At 40.0% G+C, this 22,042-nt stretch overlaps 1 protein-coding gene across 2 annotated transcripts in view; it reads right to left on the bottom strand.

Moving 5' to 3' along the window:
• Positions 1-163: 163 nt before the first annotated feature.
• The window catches only part of HEATR1 (HEAT repeat containing 1), a 40,107-nt gene continuing 18,228 nt past the window's right edge, over positions 164-22,042 (bottom strand). For both annotated transcript variants that reach the window (XM_065630472.1, XM_065630473.1), the window contains 24 exons: positions 21,639-21,806; positions 20,562-20,804; positions 19,668-19,799; positions 18,985-19,091; positions 17,635-17,778; positions 16,813-16,931; positions 16,426-16,547; positions 14,888-15,016; positions 13,396-13,626; positions 9,612-9,738; positions 9,225-9,391; positions 8,546-8,592; positions 7,562-7,685; positions 6,562-6,702; positions 6,057-6,346; positions 5,158-5,308; positions 4,485-4,643; positions 3,618-3,752; positions 3,255-3,359; positions 2,993-3,161; positions 2,068-2,222; positions 1,552-1,710; positions 744-852; positions 164-344 (listed from right to left, as the gene is read on the bottom strand). In XM_065630472.1, coding sequence (XP_065486544.1) covers positions 256-344; positions 744-852; positions 1,552-1,710; positions 2,068-2,222; positions 2,993-3,161; positions 3,255-3,359; positions 3,618-3,752; positions 4,485-4,643; positions 5,158-5,308; positions 6,057-6,346; positions 6,562-6,702; positions 7,562-7,685; positions 8,546-8,592; positions 9,225-9,391; positions 9,612-9,738; positions 13,396-13,626; positions 14,888-15,016; positions 16,426-16,547; positions 16,813-16,931; positions 17,635-17,778; positions 18,985-19,091; positions 19,668-19,799; positions 20,562-20,804; positions 21,639-21,806 — 3,522 coding nt within the window. In that variant the 3' untranslated portion in view covers positions 164-255. The remainder of the gene's footprint in view (positions 345-743; positions 853-1,551; positions 1,711-2,067; positions 2,223-2,992; positions 3,162-3,254; positions 3,360-3,617; positions 3,753-4,484; positions 4,644-5,157; positions 5,309-6,056; positions 6,347-6,561; positions 6,703-7,561; positions 7,686-8,545; positions 8,593-9,224; positions 9,392-9,611; positions 9,739-13,395; positions 13,627-14,887; positions 15,017-16,425; positions 16,548-16,812; positions 16,932-17,634; positions 17,779-18,984; positions 19,092-19,667; positions 19,800-20,561; positions 20,805-21,638; positions 21,807-22,042) is intronic.

Below are 22,042 nucleotides of genomic sequence, written 5' to 3' on the forward strand. Positions count from 1 at the left end.
GTCACACTGTTTGTGCCCAGCTCTCAAAATTTGCTTATAGCTTGTTCCAGTTTCCCACTGTTAAGAGCAGTTAAGGAAAAGTCATACGAAAAGTCCCCAGATGATCCAGAAATGATAAAAGCCAGATTCTTACAAGATTTTATTAAAAAGTTAAGGTCTTAACTCTGATAAAAATTAGAACACAGTTTGCCTGTAACACTTGCATGTGTGAAGCTAACATGATTCAGGGAAAACTTGAAAACAAAGGGGATAAAACTAGAAGTAGCTTTGGAGTGGTTCTCCCAAAATGACTTCCAGTTTTTGAATTGTCTTCTGACACTGCTGTTCAACTTCTTCACATTCATCTGGAAAAAAGAAATAAAGCTGGAATTAAGTGGAATAGTGATTGCAAAGCTATCGCCATCAAGGCTAGAACTGAATTCAAATACCAGGTATGAGATAATTATTCAAAAATATTTTGGCACTGACTCAGGACTTAGGCAAATTATTTATACTGTAACAGTGATCTGGGGAGGTGTGCACAGGCTAAAGAAACTACTGTAATTTAACTGAACTTTAGAAGTGTGTTGGATACAATCCATTTCGGTTTGCATCCTGCAGAGTTTAAGCTACCGTATACCAATTCGTAAGATTTATGCAATTACAGCAGTCATACTGTCTGAATCTTTGAAATAAGTAGCCCTTGTTCTTTTTTGGTCATAGGCCAGTTGTCTGCCTGCACTAAGACCACTTCAGAACATTACCTTCCATGAGCTCAGCTAAGAATGGAATAGATTCTGGTAGCAGCACCAGGTAGTTCTCCTTCAGTTTTTGTGCAACTTCTACCAAAGCAAGCAGAGCAGCAAATCGGACCTAAACCAAAACAATAATCTCTGTAAGGAAATAAATATTACAGTATAGTTTCCTGTTTCCTCTCCCTACCCGCCCTCCCGCCTCCTTCCATGTAAGTTTTCAAACTAGCTTTCCCTACTGAAGGGAACTAGTTTTAAGCTAATTCAAATCTTAACATCTGGATTAAGATGTCAAAGGAAAAATTGGTTGCAAGATAGAGGTCTGTTGCTGGAAGTTATTTGATATAATGGTCTTTAACTTCCTGTTCCAATGCTACTCTGTTCCACTGCATCAGAAAGACTTAGTACAATGAAAACACCTATAACCTGTCAAATAAGAGAATCTTGACAAAACTCTACCCAATAAAGAGGTCTGATGATTGATAAATAACTGTCTTCCAGTTTCCCCTCCAAAGTGCCCCTTTCTTCATACACAAACAGGCTAGCTTGTATTGCAACAGCTACCAAGTCTTTAAAAAACCCAAATCACACAGTATGGAGGACATCCACATGTGGAATATTGACTGCTTGCAGTAAAAGCAGAAGGCCATGTTGCAAATATCTCTCTAGAACTTGGGACTAGCATAGTACAATATTGATATTTTAATTTAGGCTAGTATTTTAGCAATGACCTGGCTACCCAATTCTGTTTTTTGGAGCACCATTCCCATTTTCTAAGGCAACCAAGAAAGCCCGTGGAAATTTGGATATAGCTCCCAACCTTAGGAGACGTGTGCCTTGTTTTCAGCAGGATCTGGTAGTTCAGTGGTTTCCAAAGAGAATCATCTGCCATTGCTACTGAAAACTGAGCTATGCAGGGTATCAGGTGTGCTGTCACTCTTTCCTGGAACTTCTCATCTCCTCCAAGCACATTTTCTAGCTGTAGAAGTAAAAAGCTTGTCAAACAGATCCAGGCTCAGATAAAACCAGCCAAAAGCACTTCTAGCTTTGGCTTTCAGGTACTCGAGTTACATCAAAGAGCATTGGTGGGAGCACACTGGTCTGCAAAAGCTCAGCAACATGCATGAACCTTACGGAATGAACACTTTTAGAAAGAGGATAAAATCTAGTAATTGAGAGCCTTAGGCAAAGCAGTTAATACTGTCTGTAGCTCAAAGACAAGTTTGTAGCCCCTTTTTGTTAAGGAAGAGGATAGAGGCCTGATATTAAAAAAAAATCTTTCAGATGGAGAAAAAAAAAAATCAGCTATGAATTGGTTTTTTGTGTTTGTCAATACCTGATCAACCAGAGGCATCATCAAGGTTTCTGCTCTTTCCTTGCTCAGGAACTTCTGGGTGTCAAACAGGAAGAGCTTGTGCAGACAGTCCAGGGTGAACTGCAACAGTAGGCAGCTTTTTTCTGCGCTGTTCTCAGAGTCAAAGAAAGCTTCATCTACACATCAATCAAGGAGAAAAAAAAATCATTAAAAAAAAGAAAATACAAAACTTCCCCACAAGACAGAAACATTGTTGCTTCATGAATATAGCTAAAGGATGTGCTACATAGCAATTACATACTCATCACTTGGAACAAGAAAGTAGATGCAGTATGTTATCTGGCTCTTAGCTAATGCCCTAGCAGGTCTGCCACTGCTGTTCACAGGCAGCTGGGGATAAAACAGAACAGCCGCAGGCTATAGGAAAAGTGCTTGGCCAGACCTGCAGATATGGAGAATTTTTTCAGATCACTACAAATGGGATGGGCAAACAGTTTCCCATACAAAAAGTAATACCTATTTTTTATTTTTGCCAAGAAAGCAGAGGAGTCTGAATATACCAGGTAGCATATAAGAGAAGTCAATGAATGACAGGGGGGTAAAAAAAAAACCACCAACCAACCAACACCAAAAAAGCCAAATGGAAATGAATCATACTCTTTCCATACAATTTCCTTCTCATGGAACTCACTGGGCCTGACACTGAAAATTTTCATGTGGTCTCAACTTTGTACTGGCAGCTCAAAGCCAACGGATGAAAAATTACTTTTAGTTCCATCAAAATAAGAAAGACGCTTTATTTATGAGAGAAAAAAGAGAGAAATGAGAGGTATGTGCTGTGAAGTAAATCCTACAAAGCTAAACTTTCTGCAGTTATAATTAATCTCTTTCAGCAACTAGAGTCAGCCTGACAATGCCTCTCTGTGGCTAGTAACTGAAAACTTACCAGTTTTAGCAACGTTGACCTGGTTCAGCGTCTCAGCAAATGGCTTCACTAAATGACCAGCAAAGAGGGTGAAGAGCCCCTTGAGCTTGTCTGCAATGCAATCTGCTATTCGGTGGAATGTCAGCAGTCTGTCTTTTAGGGTAGACTCTGTTTTGGACCAATCAAAGAGCTGAAAGTGAAAGGCAGATTAGCTCTTTCCTGTGTCTGTGCACTGGAAAATCCAAATAAGCTGATGCAAATTAATTTTATTTAAACTTCCTACCTTGAAGAAGAGGGGTCTGAAAGAAGCCTCAGAAAGTTTCATAACCATACTTATTAGACAATCAATAACGTAAGCCTCTGTCTTACCAACTTCCTCCAAATCATCCTAGCGAAATAGAAAACATAACTCCAAGTCAGAAATGTAAGAATTTGAGCTTTCAAAGCACATTTTAATTTTGTCTGTTTCAGACTAAATCCCTAAGCACAATGTTTTCTACCACAAAAACAATTCCACAACAGAATATTTGACACACAGAATTTCAGAGCACATATGCAATGGAAACTACTAATATTTTTTTTAAAACCAAACAGAATTAACATGTAGATGTTGAGCTGCCTCTGTTCATCCCCCTAAACAAGGCACCTGCGCATGCTCTGCACGGAAGTCCAGGGCTTTCATGAAAAATGCCGTCAGCTCAGACTGATGGGAGATCAGGTGCTCCTTCTCCATACCAACAATGTGCTCCTTCAAAATGTTCATAAGGGGACCCAGGCAGTTCTGCCAAAACAAAAGCAAAGCAATGCGGAGGCAACTGTGACACTAACAGAAGCGTAACAAGGAAATTGGATTTTTGCATTTCACACATCTACTCATTAAAATACTGTCGATAAAATAAACAAACTACTTCCTGTACTTCTTGGGAGTTTAAGTTAGCAGGATTCCTGAAAACAGCTTGGTCTCCCCTTTCCAGTCCTGGAGATTAAGTCTGAAAGGTTTACACCTGTGAGACGGGAGCAAAGCCTAGATGAAAACGATGACTCAAGTTCCTAGCAGATAAATCAAGGCCTTTATGAATAGGATGATCTCTCCAGCATTTGTCAACTAACATGCTAAAGACATTAAGCTGGCACATTTCTCCCAGATCTAACTTTCCTGAACCACCATTGCAGTAGAAAAAGCAAACAGAGATAGAAGACGACTATGCTGGGTTTGGCTGGGATGGAGTTAAGTTTTCTTCATAGTAGTTCATATCGTGCGGTGTTTTAGATTTGTGACCAGAACAACAGTGGTAACACACCGGTCTTTTAGCTATTGCTGAACAGTGTTTGCACAGGGTTAACACTTTCTTTGTTTCTCACCCTGCTGCCCCAGTGAATGGGCTGGTGGTGGGCAAGAGCTTGAGAGGGGACACAGCTGGGACAGCTGAACTGAATTTCACACTGCTTGTTTCTTTTTTTTTTTTTTCTCCTTTCTTTCCTTTTTAATTACAAGAAGGAAAAAGATCCTTACCTTCCGGGTATTTGCCACTTCACTGTAACACTTTGTAAGTGCAGGCAAGAGTATTCGAGGAGCAAGTCTTGTAGCTAGGATAGTTTTCAATGATGTTACACGTAAACTTATCTGGGAAGAAGGACCAAACTTGACCGCAATCTTTTCCAAGCGGACAACCTATCAGGAAATCAAAAAAAAAGTTAGGCATACTTAAAACAACTCAGGAACATATTTTGCAGTAGTTGTTGCAAGGGTCAGATGGCAATTTTGCTGTTTGCGCCACTTGGAGCACCTTACGTTAGGATGAATGTCTGCAGAGCTTCACTTTCTTCAGAAGACAAACACTGAAAAAATGCGCATGTCACCGGCAGAGGGTCAGAATTACCCTGCTAGAGCTGTTAGTTACACATTTTAGCAGATCATGGATATTACAGAACAATCCTTCAGGATTCATTTCTCTTTCCAAAGAGGCAAACTACAGCCTATCAGAGGGAGAAGCAGGAGACACATTCTGTATCTTAGCTATCTGCAAATAAAGATGAGTAGGAGAATAATACATTACGACCTTCCACATACTTGCCAGACACTTCTCCTCCAGTTTCAGAGAGAAAAAAGTCATTTCTGTAGCTTCTTCTAGTAACTGGGCAGATCCTGTCTCCCTTTACGTATCTGTAGGAGTCAAATGGCTCACCTGCAGCAAGCAATCCAAAAGATAAGGACTAAGGAAGTGTGGTAACGTTTCTGCAACCTTCAGCAGAGCAGTGATGGCACTCAGCAAGTAAATCTCATTGGAGACCAGCTCCTTCTTATTTTTTAAAGTCTTCAACAGTGCCGGCATCAGCCTGTGAAAAAACAACCATAAATACAGGAAGGTGAAACCACCGAAAATTTGGAGGCGCATTTCCAGTCACACAGATATATCTGTTAAGCCTGCAGGGACAATTCTCACATGAATTGTAACGTGTCTTTGAGAAAACTCAGTATTCTGGGGTCTTCTGCTGTGGTTCATTCTTTTGAAGCTAATGAAGGATACTAGGTTTAGAATCAGAGACTGGTTTGCGTCAGAAGGGATCTTTAAAAATCATCAAGTCCAACCCCCCTGCCGTAAGCAGGGACATCTTTCACTAGATCAGGTTGCTCGAAGCCCCACCTTTAGTTTAATGACAATAAGGAATTTATATTTGTAATGAGATAAAACAGCCTAAAAAGCAACAAGTTATGTGCTTGAATTCTTCTTGAACAGGGAGAATAAAATAATGTAACATGCAGGGTTTCCAACTGTACTGGTCCTCCTGTTTTCAAATGCAATCTGTCCATACAGAGTATGGGCTGACTTTTCCAAAGCCATGAAGACTGCCTCTCCATAAGGAACTCTACTGAATATAAAACTCCTACAATTTCCCCACTAGCTTCTTAGTTCTACAACCAGGAAGCACCTTCAAGAGCACTACAAATACCTTTATTCTTATCGACACAAAACACCCACGTGGGCAGACTGCTGCTTGGCCTTCAGCAGCACTCCTTCAGTCATCATTTTAGTACAACTAATTCCTGCTGCAGTTGGGTTTGTTCAAAAGAACCCAACAGTACCTTGGAAGCTGAGGTATTGCTTGGGCTTTCAGTGTATAGGTGACCTCAGCTATACACAGCAAAGCACTTCCCATCACATTCTTTTCCTCCTTCTCTGAAGAAATTAGATCAATGGCAGTTTTCAGAACAGGTACAAACAGCAACGGATTTTCTGTGCCAAAACCTTTGCAGAGCAGCTTGAGGCTGAACAAAGCTGTCTGCCTGTTGATGGCTTGCTCCTCCTCTTCCTCCTTTCTTTTACACTGCACAATAGCAATGAGCTCAGGAATGAGCTCTAAGAGCTGCAGGATCTAAGGGGACAAGAGAACACGCATGTTAGACATACAATTAGAAACTCAGAACCTGCAAGGTAACTATGGGCAGGCAGCCTACGTCTCACTGCTCAAGAGCTGCCTGCCAGACTTGGCACTGGTACTTGATGTCTTTACATACAGCAAACCACTTCTGCGTCAGTCCCTCTCCAGTACTTCTGCTAAAGGAACCAAGTTTAAGCACTTCGCCTCACCTGGCTCTTCTGCCACTTTGTGCGCTGCTGCACTTTATTGTTCAAAAGGTCCATTGCCTTACGTCTCACCGATGGGAGCTGATTTGTCATTAGCCCCCTAATTACAGGGATGAACGTTTCTGTTGGCAATAAGGCATTGACCTACAAGGAAACACAAACAAAACAACACCATAAATGCTCTTCCATTCACCGTGACATAGTAGCCTCCAAATACAACACACAAACTTGTCTTCAACTTCTCAACATGGGTTTCAGGATCAAAGAAGAGAGGACAGGCTACCAATACCGTACCTGAGGCAAGCAAAAGAACAAAGCAGGTTCTAGTTACGTACTTGAAGTATGTTCACTGGCTGCTAACCAGCCAATATCCACTAGCTCTGAGCTTTCCTCAGCAATTCCTTTTGTCTACATTGGTGAGCGATCCCTCCTTACCCTAAAACACTTCTGATAGTTCCCTGTGCATGTACATCATGAAAACTGGAATATGCCTCATGGGGGAAAAAAAAAATAATCCAAGCCATAAAAACATGTATGCTCAACAGCATGCAACGAGAAAGCCAGTCCAATTCTATAAATACACACCTGATCAGAAAAAATATTAGAAAGAAAAAAATTAGGATTTTTTTTCCATTTAAATTCCACATAGAAATTTACAACAGTTCCATTAAACTTAGTTAAATAATTTTATGAGTTACCAGTGAAAAAGGCTGCCAAAAGCCATTCTTCTCCACCAGACAGAAAGTGAAATGACTGCTTCCAGCTAGCAGAATACTAACTAGAGGAAATGGGCATTCCTGATTTTTTTTCTGGTTGTTCTGTCTAATCTGTTAGCTGTAGTTATTAAATTTGTTAGATAAATTTAAACAATGATGCACCAGGTTGCAGACCGTCCAATAAAGATTAGTACCAATCCCACAAGAAATCCTGCAAAGGTTATAATCATATTAATAAGCAAAACTGGAAATGTCCCACTGCTAACATGAGGGCTAACGAGACATACTTTATCCAGCATATCATAGGACTTGTTAAGCAGAACCCTCCAGAATTTGGCTGTTGGCTTGTCCACATTTCCTTCCACTGAAGACGCCACGGTGTTTATATAGTGAAGAACTTCTTCTAATAGCCTAGACGGAAAGGAAGCATCTTTTAGTAACTAACAAGGACATTAAAGAAGTCGACTTTATTACTGGAAAGCATAAAATTTCACAAACCAGCAACAATAAAGGAAAATGGAACACCAGATGAAGAGACTACCAGATCACCCCTACATGTTAACAAAAAGCTATGGCAATAAGGAAAATCATATACATATTAAGGAAGTCTACCTGGTACCCCCAGATTAGCATCTACATGCAACAGTAGTTCTACTTAAGAACTCTCCTTCAAAACAAAAAAATAGCTGGGAACAAATAGATGTTTAAAAATGCGCATTTAAGGAACACAGCATTTAGAATAAATCCCATACCCTTTTTCACTTAGAACAAACATAGAAGTTGAGCCTCTGCAAAAGAAACCCTCAATTTTGCATCATTGGCTGTTATAGCCCAACGACTACGATTGTGATCTGTGATTACTGGTAATTTTCTTACACCAATACAGGGGCACCTGTAAATAATAGTATTTTTTTTTCCTATGAATGAAGTGATATGTTTTGCTAAAAACCTGGAATTCTTTTAGAGACTCCATCATCAACAGCATAATAGTTATGGCCAAGTATGTAACTGACCACTATCAGAAATACAGAACAGTGAATACTGGGTAATCTTTCAGAAACAAAAAACTCCACCTCATATTAAAAAAAAAAACCAAAAAAAACAACAAACAAAACCCAAACAACTTGCACATGATAAATACTTCTTCTTGTTGCCAACAATGTTATAAGCGTCCTTCGGGAAAAAAAAAGTTATAATATGACTACGCTTAAAAAATATTTCCAGGTTGCAGTAAAAGCTAGCGATAGGAGTGGAGCAGATTTAAAGCATACCTCTGTTCTAACTTCTGCAGCTCTTCTGTTTCTTCACATTCAACTATCTGGTTTAAAAAGGAAGAATGAAAACATTTGGTGTGAAAATTACATCTCCACATTAAGGTATCCCAGTATATGCAAATTAGTTTGTTCTGAATGAAATCTCCACTAACATGGTAATAAGGAACTCCTTGCATTTGCACTTAAGCCATCGTTCTACAAGAAAATCTGAGCATCTTGGGTCACAGTAGCAAATACATTTCATGCTGGTGTACGATGTTCGGTTGAAACACTGGGAACTACTTCCAGCTAGAGCCACAGCCTAAGATTTGTACCATTTGTTTTGTCTTTCTAGAGTTAATAGTACGAAACCCACCCTAAACTTGCACTTACACAGACCACATGTGAAATCTCAGACTCCAAAAAGCCTGTGGAAATCCACTGGGACCAAAATTTCACTTTGTTACGTATTCGTCAAACTTGAGTCTATCTGGAAAAGCTTTATTAAAAAATAATTAACACTACTGAGAGGTTTTGAAACTGTGTCAATAAAAGTGTCAGCAAGACACGCTGGAGAGTGTACTCTTTCATCCCCTTTGAACATAAAGCCATACTGAAAAGCAAATTAGACTTCGTCTATTGCAGTACAGCACAATTACTTAATGTGATCAGTTTAAAAGCAATCTGCCATTATTACCTTTTTCACAAAACTCTGAGAGGATAAAAGTTGTGACATGAAGGAGACTGACAAGAATTTGAAATGTCGAAGTTGTTTGTCTGAATGAGACTCCACATTAAAGAGCTGTCCATCCTGATTTTTTAGCTTTGTCTTGTGTGTTCTTGACATTTTTGGCCCAGAATCATCTGTTGAAAACATTGACAAAACAATTCTGCTTAAGTGCTCAAATTAAGCTATAATTAAAAGGATGAAAAAAAAAGTAATCAGGTATCTTAGCCATTTTACGAAATAAATTATTTTTTAAAAAATAAGTTGTTACTAGAGTAGTTCTGTATGCCTTAGTCTTCTGTCTAGAGGAGTAATAAGAAGGTTTACATGTGTTTGCTGGCTCTGCTTTGTGGTTACCTTCTTTGTTCTCTGGCAGCTCTGTCAAGTACTGGATTATTTTCATCATGCTCTGGAACTGAGAACGTACATTAAATTCGCAAGAGATGGAAATCCAAAATTCAGTGTCTGCTTCCAGAACAGCATCCTGTTTATGGTTTAGAAAGAAAAACAAATATTTCAAGAATTTAAAAAAAAATATCACTAGTAATGATAAAAAGACTCAAAAGCTCCTCAGTGAGTTTCTAAAACTGCCATGGTGAATTGGATACTGCCAGGATTAACACCAAGGGTAACAGCAGCAACTTCTTGGAGAGAACATAGTTCCAGAGGGCGCAGAAAGAGATCAAGTTGCTATAGCAAAGACTGTATCTTCTCACCAATGTTCCTTTAATAATTCTTTTAGTTTTCCCCATAATCACAGAATCACAGAATCACAGAATGTTAGGGATTGGAAGGGACCTCGAAAGATCATCTAGTCCAATCCCCCTGCCAGAGCAGGAAAACTTAGGTGAGGTTACACAGGAAGGCGTCCAGGCGGGTTTTGAATGTCTCCAGAGAAGGAGGCTCCACAACCGCCCTGGGCAGCCTGTTCCAGTGTTCTGTCACCCTCACTGAGAAGAAGTTTCTTCTCACATTTAAGTGGAACCTCTTGTGTTCCAGCTTGAACCCATTACCCCTTGTCTTACTGTTGGTTGTCACCGAGAAGAGCCTAGCTCCATCCTCGTGACACCCACCCTTTATATATTTATAAACATTGATGAGGTCACCCCTCAGTCTCCTCTTCTCCAAGCTAAAGAGACCCAGCTCCCTCAGCCTTTCCTCATAAGGGAGATGCTCCACTCCCTTAATCATCTTTGTGGCCCTGCGCTGGACTCTCTCCAGCAGTTCCCTGTCCTTCTTGAACTGAGGGGCCCAGAACTGGACACAATATTCCAGATGAGGTCTCACCAGGGCAGAGTAGAGGGGAAGGAGAACCTCTCTGGACCTACTAACCACCCCCCTTCTAATACACCCCAGGATGCCATTGGCCTTCTTGGCCACAAGGGCACAGTGCTGGCTCATGGTCATCCTGCTGTCCACCAGGACCCCCAGGTCTCTTTCCCCTACACTGCTCTCTAATAGGTCATTCCCCAACCTGTACTGGAACCTGGGGTTGTTCCTGCCCAGATGCAAGACTCTACATTTCCCCTTGTTATATTTCATTAAATTTTTCCCCGCCCAACTCTCTAGCCTGTCCAGATCTCGCTGGATGGCAGCACAGCCTTCTGGCGTGTCAGCCACTCCTCCCAGCTTGGTGTCATCAGCAAACTTGCTGATAGTACACTCAATTCCCTCATCCAAGTCATTGATGAATATATTGAACAGTATTGGTCCCAGAACTGACCCTTGAGGCACTCCACTAGATACAGGCCTCCAACCAGACTCCGCCCCATTGATCACAACTCTCTGGCTTCTCTCCTTCAGCCAGTTTGCAGTCCACCTCACTACCCGATCATCCAGTCCACACTTTCTCAGTTTTGCCGTGAGGATGCTGTGGGAGACGGTGTCAAATGCTTTACTGAAGTCAAGGTAGACCACATCCACTGCTCTGCCATCGTCAATCCACCTTGTTACGTCTTCATAAAAGGCTATGAGGTTGGTCAAACACGACTTCCCCTTGGTGAAGCCATGTTGACTGTCCCTGATGACCCTCTTATCCTTGATATGTCTTAAGATGGCACCAAGGATAAGGTGTTCCATCACTTTCCCAGGGATGGAGGTGAGGCTGACCGGTCTATAGTTGCCCGGGTCCTCCTTCTTGCCCTTTTTGAAGACCGGAGTGACATTTGCTTTCCTCCAGTCCTCAGGCACCTCTCCCGTTTCCCAAGACTTGGCAAAGATGATGGAGAGCGGTCCAGCAATGACTTCAGCCAGCTCCCTCAGCACCCGCGGGTGCATCCCATCTGGACCCATGGATTTATGGATGTCCAGATTGCTTAATTGCTCCCTAACCCAGTCCTCATCAACTGAGGCAGACTCCTCCATTGCCCTGCCTTCCTCTGGGGCCTCAGGGGTACGGGGCTCCTCAGGACAGCCTCCGGCAGAGTAGACAGAGACAAAGAAGGCATTCAGTAATTCTGCCTTCTCTGTATCTTCTGTCACCAGGGCACCCACCCCGTTCATCAGTGGGCCTACATTGCCTCTGGTGTTAGTTTTATCTGCCATGTATTTGAAGAACCTCTTCCTGTTGTCCTTGACCCCTCTCGCCAGGTTTAACTCTAAGGAGGCCTTAGCTTTCCTAGTTGCCTCCCTACATCCTCTGACAACAGCCTTATATTCTTCCCAAGTGGCCAGCCCCTCCTTCCATGATTTGTAAACCCTCCTCTTCCACTTGAGTTTGCCCAGCAGTTCCCTGTTTAACCACGCAGGTCTCCTGGCTCCCTTCCTTGACTTCCTGCGCGTCGGGATGCACTGATCTTGAGCTTGGTAGAAGCAGTCCCTGAATGTTAACCAACTATCTTGGGCGCCTTTACCTTCAAGCAGCCTTGCCCACGGGATTTCCTCCAGCAACTGTTTGAAAAGGCCAAAGTCGGCCCTGCTGAAGTCCAGGGTTGCAATTCTGCTCGGTATTCTGCTCCCACCACAGGAGATTCTGAACTCCACCATCTCATGGTCACTGCAACCAAGGCAGCCCCCCACCTTTACTGCTTCGACCAGACCCTCCTTGTTAGCGAGGACGAGATCCAGCAGCGCACCTCTTCTAGTCGGCTCCTCCACCATTTGCATCAGAAAGTTATTGTCAATGCACCGGAGGAACCTCCTAGACTGAGGCTGGCTGGCTGAGTAGTCCTTCCAGCAAACATCAGGGTAGTTAAAATCCCCCATAACAACCAGAGCCTGTGACTGTGAGGCCACGCTCAGCTGCCCGTAGAAGGCCTCATCAACTTCCTCACCCTGATCTGGTGGCCTGTAATAGACTCCCACAACAGTGTCACCCCTGCCAGCTGCCCCTTAATTCTCACCCACAGACTCTCAACTCGCTCCTCAACCGCACCTGGACAGTACTCTATACATTGCAGTTGCTCTCTCACATAAAGAGCAACTCCACCACCACGCTTGGCTGGCCTGTCTTTCCTGAAAAGGGCATAGCCATCCATGACCACATTCCAGTCATGTGAGCTGTCCCACCATGTCTCTGTAATTGCCACCAGATCATAATCTCCTGACCGAACGCAGGTTTCTAACTCCTCCTGCTTATTCCCCATGCTGCGCGCATTGGTGTACAGGCATTTCAGGGAGCGAGCCGAGTACACCGATTTCACCCTAGGGGCCTGGGGGGCCTCCCGGTCTTTATGGATTCCAGCATGCTGCCCCACTGATGCAAGCCCAGCTACAACCCCATCCCCCTTCAAATCTAGTTTAAAGCCCTGCAAAGTTCCATAAACTATGCTTTCACCTAAACCGAGGGCCTGCCTACACAAAAACATAATATGATTTATCTTGGTCTGTACAGAAAGACCAGTTATCACATTTCACAAATACAGTTAAAGAAAAAAACCCCAATTTTAAAAATATTGAAGCATAAAGTTTAGATTATATTATCACATCTTCAGGTCAAGGATTGCCGTACAGTATGATCTGATTTATTGTTCAGGCCCTGGGACAAAACGCTTTTGTATCTGCAATACAAATCGTAGTCGACATCACCGTCAGGTCAGAGCTCACCACCATGAGGCTTATCTTGCACCTTCTTAAAGGCACCATGAAAGAAAGGAGGAGACCACTCTCTTGAGGAAAACATTGACCCCGCTTATCTTCCCACCTTGTCTGTGCTTGACGTCGCAGCCACGGTTTTGGTCACATACTGCTCGAACAGCAGCACCAGCAGAACCCAGAGGAACTTGTCTCCTCCCACTGTGGTGATCAGCTGGGTCAGGATGGGCAGGCGCCGGTGCTCCGGCACGTGGGGCAAGGCATCCACAAACACGCGGATGATCTTTATCACCACCTCCTCCACGCTTCCGGAGGACTCTGACAAATCACTGTCCTCAGCCTACCGACAAAGAGGTACAGCAGCTCAAACACATGATTGCAGACAGGTACTAGGTATTTCTTGTAAATTCAGAAAATGAGAGAAAATACTACATGCGTCGTAACAGCATTACCAAAAGGAAAATATGAGTGGTCCAAAATAAAGAATTTTCAATCACACTCTTCCTTTTCAGTGTTTAAGGAAGATGCTTCAAATAAAAATAATCAAAAAAAGGAAAAAAAAAAAGTTACTTGGCATGAACTGAAACAAGCAGGTGTTTCCAAGGGAAAGCAATGCCACATCCTTCTGAAAACTTTGCCTACAAGCCTGATAATTAGGGTCTTGGATTCAAAGGCCTAGCAAAACCAATACAAGTAGGCTACATTAGGCTCTCCCCACATGTAACAATTGTTTGTGCCATAAACAATTCATCGCAGAAACTTGTGATGGCTGCTATGAAAGTTTATAAATAAAAAAATAAACTATATAAAAAAAAAAAGAGACGGCAACTTGATTTCTCTAACAGAGATCTGCAAGAGGATGCAAAATGTATATACCCATCCTTAAAAAATACACCAGGAAATGCCCAGCCCATTGTCAGAAGAACAATTTTTTCTTTCCAATTCATTTCTATATAAGAAATTTATATGGCATTTTTAATGTTTAAATCCACGAATGACTCTAGAATAAAGATTTATCACATGCAAGTGAAATCTGACTGAAGAAAAAATGTCCCCTTTGAAAAACAATGATGCATTTTTGGTTTGGTTTATAATCGTTTACCTAAGATGTCCAGACAAAAACAAGAAACCTCACACAAACACCAGCTGGAAAAATAAAAGCATTTGTCAAATATTTTACCTTCACACTTCCTTCAGACCATGACTACTATTGATATGACCATGACATATTATTATAGGATTAATAACCTTCTTATTTCCCCTGGTTCCTCTACTGAACTTCCCTGCTATTTTAATGATGAAATAGTTTAAGTATGTTTCAGGTCATCCTCAGGTACAGTTGTATATTGTTTTGGCTAAACCATTTATAAAGTGCAGGAGCTCATATGATTAAAAAGAACCAGTAGTGTGATGAACTCAGAGTTGTCAGGTGAGGAGTAGTCTGTTAATATAGTTCTTACATATAATATCTATCTAAAAATAACCCTGGAACAGGCTACAACTCATTCTACCACTGATATTCTAAACCATTTGCTCTGCTTAATTAATAATATTATTGTTCACTTTTTTCCTATTCCTTTTCATTAAGTAGAGAAATTTACCTGTATAAGAGCAGGAATGACCATTTGCACTGTCTTATTAATTACTTGGAATGTGTAAGTATCATCCAGACGCAAGACATTTGCTCCCATGAATGTAAAGATGGGCATAATGTTGTGGAGAACTTTATCCTGGAAAAGAAGACAGATGAGATTAGTTTGCTTTTTGAACTGTGTTGCTCTATGTATTATACCTTAAGGCATTTCTCCTTCCCACAAATACCTCTAGATTCCTATAAAAGAAAATGAGAATCACTAGTATCTTCCAAAATCTCCACTAACTAATTTTAGATGTATAGTGTCCCTTTAAACTACTTACTCTGTGATTGTTACAGAAACCAAGATACACTTCTAAGCAAGTAACTAAAGAGTGGAAATTGAGAGCTTATTCTGTTACTCTTCAACTCAGTGCCATGGTAGAATGACAAGTCAAGTCAGCTACGGGGAGATTTTCAGAAGCACAAATATGACTGTGGCACACAGATTCCAGTGATTTTTCGGTACATTTCCCACCCAACCTTCTTATATTTGTAAAACATCATGCCCATTTTACTTTTTTGCTTTTTTTGGGTGAGATTGTAATCACTGTAATTGATTTTAAGAGAGTTGGTTTAGATGTCTTACCTAGCTCAAGAGTTAGTTTCCTAGATTTTGCCAGAACTTAGAACCAGAAGTTTCGGGTACATTTCTCATTCAGTTTTACTAAAGGAGTGTTTTAGATTTAACAGAAAGGAGACTCACACAAAATATTTCCTTGTATTCTGACCTTGAAAATCTTGTAAGAGCCAACATTAGCGTGGAATAAAAGCTCAGTCCTATAGCAGGTGATGGCACTAAGATGGTGACAAAGAAAAATAACCCCAACAATAAAAAAACCAAACCCTCCACAAGTTTGTCAAAAACATTCCGGTTTTGCCTTTTGGGAAAAACGTTATATTTCCAGATGTATGGAGAAAGTAAAAATAAAGCTGCAAACTGAGTTTGATACATCTAGATATATTTTGCTGCTTTTACAGTTTCAAAGCAAAGGAATCTTACTTAGAAGAGTGAGTATACAGTCCCATTTCCATCCACAGAAGAAACAACCTGTTTCTCAATTAAAATCAGAGAAACCTGGTTTTATCATCAACTGCAACTACATTTCTCAGTGTTGTACAAGATAGGAACTTGTAAGAATCCATGTGCTATGAGACTAGATGTTTTCTCTCTGTATATAAAAAAGCAGGGGAAAGAAGAAAGAGTGCACCACAACTTTGACCACAGCCGGAAGGTGAGGCAGGGCTGTTGTCAGAAAGCTTCTTGCATTTCTAATGGGCTTCATTGAGAGTCACAAATGACTAGTGACCAAAGGATCGAAGCAGAGGTTTGTTTTCCAGCAAAATGGAATAGAAAGCCCTAAAAGAGCAGGGAAGCTGTAAATTTTGTCTCTTGTGCCTTTCAGAAAGTTTTTCCCCATAGAACAGCTCTGTATGCTCTTCACTCTGCCCAGTATTTGGAACCTGAAGGCAAGAGCCGACACATGAATTTCAGGTACTACTTACAGGAAACATGACAGCAACAGCGCCAAGGAGAAGCAGTGCATGGTGGTGTGTCTGGGGCATTTTAGATATCCTGATGCACTGAACTATCAATTCCACGTTGAATTTTTCTTTGTCAATGATATCTGCAAGTAAAAAATATTCACTCATTAAAACTTTAATGGCCAACGATGTAGGAATAAAAACAGAACACTCAAGCACTAGTTTCAATTTGCAGACCGTACCTAAGGGATCTACAAAAAATGATTAAGAAAGCAAATTTGTATACCCTGTAAAGGAGCCTATTCTGCCTCAACAATACAGCATAGACTCAGAGAAGGACAAAGTTAGAGGCCATTGTTTTAATGCTGTACTGGAGAAGTTCTGAGAAACAGGTCTGGCAATTTTTACCTGCTGGGATTTTGCTACCACCTGAAGACAATTTCTGACAGATATTTAGCAGGCAGCTGAGGATTAGCTGCTTTGTATATTCCATATTTTCCTCTTCTGATGCCATAGGTTCCAGACACCTATACATTCAGGAGAAAAAAAATCAGCATTATAAGAGGAGACAGAAAAATAAGTGACCAAACTGCATATTTAGATAAAAATAAGAAACTGCAATCTTCATTCTACGGAATATCTGAATTGAGGCTTCTAAAAAGCATTTGCCAATAAGTGTCTCCTCTTTTTGGTTTTCAATACATCAGCTGGTCTAATAAAAGACATTTATCAAAGCACTGTCAGGAGTATAAGACGATTACCTGAAATATGACTGCCAGTCTATGTAAAGGCAAGTTGTAAGAAAAAAAGATAAATACCTAATCTATACATAAACTTTCCTAAGTGCCTGGAGATAGGGCTGACAGGAAGAGCAATAGTTTACTTAGGTTGCACTAGATGAAGGCTGCTCCACAATGTTTTCAGAGGAATTTTAAAGCTTAGGGTATTATTATAACAGCTCTGCAAAAGACACAAGTCCTGTCAATTGTGCCAGTTTTAGCACATAAGAAGCTATGCATCAGGTAACCATCTTAAAAAGCCCGTCACATCATTTACAGGGCAAAAAACTCTTCTCATTCCCTTCATCTGATTTACCTAAAAGAAATGAAAAAGGCAAGCTACAAAACATGGCAACAAAGCAGAGAGAAAGTAGCCCATATATTAATGTTTTACAGTGTCTGCTGCAGAAGAGAAAGCTCAAGGACTCCTGTGTTATGGAAGCACGATTACCGGCTCAGCAGGTTAAAAAGCGCAGGTACCAACGCCTGCGGGCGTCTAAGCTTCTTCTTATGCTGCAGTAATTCCAGAATAAGCATAACCCTCTGCCAGCTGAAGTGGCTTGTTTCTGGTGCCAGTTCTGCATCTTGAGGCTTTCTGAAAAGACAAGATAAACAGTCAGGATATACATCTGCAAAGAAAATAGTACAGTATTTCAGGAAACAAACACACAAGTAAAAAAAGACAAACTTTCTTTTGCATAGTAATATCCTTTACAGCTTCTCCTGGGAGAGGCGGCAATGTGTGGGCTTTTGATTGAAGCAATAACACATTTTAAACCATCAACAGAAAATCCAGACCAAACCTGACAAAACAAACAAGTATAGAATGTCTTCCTTGTGTACAAAACTCTACAAAATGAAGCAGACTTCTGTGAAAAAAACCAAACCTATTACCAAATAACTGTCCCAATGCTGCTCTGCTTGCCATTCGGGAAACATGCATCTTCTGAACTACCTATTGTTCAACCACTGACTATGCAGGTGATGGGTGTGTGTGCGTTTGTGCTTGTAAACTCTGACAGATGCTGTTTACAGATGAGTGATGATTGTTAAAAAAGGTCAAGTGAAGGAAAATCAGAATATAAGAACATCTATGTCAAACAAAGAAAACCAACTCAATATCCTGTTTCAACAGCGTCTGACAGCTGATGCTTAAAGAAGAGAATAAGTACAGCAGACAAAATAGCTCTTTCCTAATGAGAATGGAGAGAAGAAACAAGATGAAGAGACCTACAAATTAATTACTAACATTTTAACTGAAAGAAAATACTGTCTTTCAGTGAACAGAACATTTTGATGAGCATCTTTAGGCTCATTTAAGGCATACATAATTTGTCCATACATCTTTATTACCAACCAAGTTTAATACCTACAAAAATGAATCTTGTTCAACTGTGTCAAGGCAGATTCTACAAGAGCAAATGCCAACATTAAAAAAAAAAAAATCACTTCCCAGTACTTTTCATTTTTACTATGCTTCCATTGGTTCTCAAACAGCAACATGGGTTGGTTTCCTCCTACCAAAAGTAGCTCAGAGTTATTCTACTGTGCAGGGGAAAGGATGCTTATGCTTTCAATAGAAACTAGAAAATCAAGACAATTAAATTAAACAGTATTCCCTGAAAATGAAACAAACAGTTTCAGAACAAATATGAGGCCTTGGTACTTATTTTAAAAATGTTCTTTAAGCTCCAATGATTGTTTGCTGCTACCCTTATCTACAATCATGCTGAATAAAGCTATAGCTAAGTGGAATTTTCAAACCGTACAGATAATGTTTTTGGACTTCTAGTTATTTTACCTCTGTTGCTGCATTTTCTGCCTTCTAGTTTGCTGAACAGTGGCCAGACTTTTGGTCTTCTCAGGAGGCTCCAGTTCTGTGACGATCTGTTCAGCACACACTGAAATCTGAAACAAAGAACAATGATGCAAGTATCAATCAACGACATGTCATACCACCTATCTATGCCCCCTCCTTTTTTTTTTAACCACACCCCTTTCATGCACATATGGGTATATATTCCATATTTTCAAGTCATATCACCACAGTCTATGAATGCCTGTCCTACTTGTAGTTCTTAGATCAAATAAAATGAAGGAGTGATTTCAAATCCATGTAATAAAAAAAAAAAGCTATATGAAAGCTACAATGAATGAATTTTGGGACAAGTCTCCTAGTAACAGTACAAAAGCAGTTTTTACCCAGAAAATGAAAATCAGTGCAGCAGAAAGAAGTGACTTCTGCTGAATTCATTTACATAGCATAGTAAATGACTGATGCATGGCTTTTAAAGAAATACCTTCTAAAAGCAGTCATTTAACAAACTTTTCATGCCATTAACACAATTATATTTCGTGACAAATAGTTTCTGATGCCTTTCATGATATGAATGATATAAAAAATGACTGTTACTTAATGTAGAACCATAGGACCCACCACATCAAGTTTGAACATACTTCTGTGTTCTGGAGTTTGCCACTTACTCCTTTAAAGACGCTGCTAATTGTCTGGGCACAAAGCGGGTTCTTACAGTTTAACAGTAAGTCAAACAATACTTTCAGAAGCTTCTGTTGCACCATCCCATCTGACAAAGCTGCAAAGAATGGTTTAGTAATCTACAAAAAGGGAAAAAAAAAAGGATGCAGAGAGGTTTATTGTAAGAGGGTAACAAAATCACAAGTTATGGAACTTAGGTATTTTAGATTATGTATGACACACCCAATCACACATACATGATAGTATGAACAAATATCGCACAAATGTGCATATTTACTATGTATTTGTATATATCCAGGAATCCTTTGATGCAAAGCACATACTTGTGAAATATATCCACCAGACATACCAAGTCCTGTAATTTTTCACACAGCCTGCCTGGTGGGGGGAACAAACTTGCTGTTGCCAGTCTTTGGTAAGTATACACTAACGTATGGCTAATAGAAGGCCTGAATTTGTAGCCTCTTTCAAATGAGACTATTTCTCACTTACTGTGTTTTCTTGACAATTTTTCCTCAGAAGAAAAATGAAGTAAAGCTTCTGTCTGATTGACAAAATCTAAAGGACAGTGGAGCAGTAGTATCTGCAGGCAATGATACAGGTATTCATCTGCATGCAAATACAATGATATTCCTATGCTGTACTTGTCAAAATGCAAAAATAAAGCAAGCAGCAATTTCTCCTTTGGGTACGTTTAAGAGACAAAGTTTTGCAGCCTGTTTCAAAGACACTATGGAGACCTTGAAAGCTGTTACTAAAAGAAAGGCAAGCCAAAAGCTATGGACTTTCCAACAAAGAAAGAGTCCTTGTAAATCCAATCATAAACACTGCTATTTGCTTTAAGCATAAAAATAAATTAAAGTTCTTTCATAAAGCCATACCTGCCCAAGTGCTGTGATCTGAAATGGTGGGATTTCTTCATAGATTTTATTGACAGCATGCAGACTTTTGATAAATAAATCCAGGCTCTGCTGATTCTTGCACAAGAGGGCTGCTGAATATTCATTAAACTTTCCAAGAATGAGATGCAGGAGCACAACTTCATCTTTCAACATTGCCTCAGGTTTCTTAAAGACCTTCTCTAGCAACCGGTCAAGTACAGGCAAGAGGTGAGAAAGAATCATCTGCCAACAGAGGACAACAGAAGCTTTTATTCATTGTCATTTTAACAAAATAGCACAGTTTCATTTTACTGCAGCATCCCCTCTCTGATAACACACTGCATACACTATTTTATGTAACAGCTATTCAAGAGGAAAAATACAAGACTTACTGTGAGATTACCATGAGTGCATGTTCATCTGCTACTTTGCTACTCTCCTTTGCAGAGTAGTAGTTCATATTTTTAAAGTACAAAAACAAGGCAATTTCTTTCACCGATTTATGACTGCTGTCTCCTACTAAACCCAAATGTGTGGCAAGAACGCTCATCCCCTATGAGGTTCACAATCCTTTCAAGAGATACAACTCAACGAAGCATAAAAATTCATAATATCATTCATTTTTTGAACAATGAACTCTTGTATTTCCAGCACTTAGAGAATTCTGAATATACTAGATATGAGGAAGTTAACACATACAAATAAAATTGATACTACTACCTAATACATTACAATTCTGTACAGAAAGCTCTATATTCACTGATATCTAACCAAGGTAATAAATTTCTTCTGGAACAATCTTCTGAAACAGTGTTTTTCAGTAGCATCAAGGGAGCTTCCTTAAGAACTCAAGTGCAAAATTCCACAGCCCTTACATTACTGATAGAGCATGCAAGTATTTTGTTTCATTAAATCATACTTTGCAGCATTACTCCATATTATTAGAGGTGTCAACTTAATGCCTAATAGTCTAATACATTATGAAGTTATTTAACAGCATTATTACTAAATGAAATTTGATTTCAGGATTTCAATCAAGTGCAGAACCCATAAAACAACTAGAAAGGTGGCACTTACCTCGCCATGGACTTTATGAAGAATTTTCATTAAGTTTCTTGCAATATATGATGGGAAAATAGGGTTCTGTACACAATCAAGTATGCTTTCCAAAGCTTCCAACAATTTTTTCTTATGGGATTTCTGTTTTGGTTGTGTCTCAAGCTCTTCAAATAGCGTTTCCATAATCTATTTCATTAACAAAGTGAAAATTAAGTTATTTCTCTGCAACAAAAATGCCTTAAAACAATATTTAATGCTTTCATAATAATAATGCGATCTAGATACAAACAGAATTCTTCATCTAAAAATAAACCACAGGTTAATACCTCTTATTTGACTGATATTCTCGATTCTCTCTATATAATACATCACTTGAATGTTTTTATAGTCCTTTAAAAAATACTAAAATATCAGTCTACTAT

This window comes from Caloenas nicobarica, chromosome 3, assembly GCF_036013445.1.
Source record: "Caloenas nicobarica isolate bCalNic1 chromosome 3, bCalNic1.hap1, whole genome shotgun sequence".
NCBI lineage: Eukaryota > Metazoa > Chordata > Aves > Columbiformes > Columbidae > Caloenas > Caloenas nicobarica.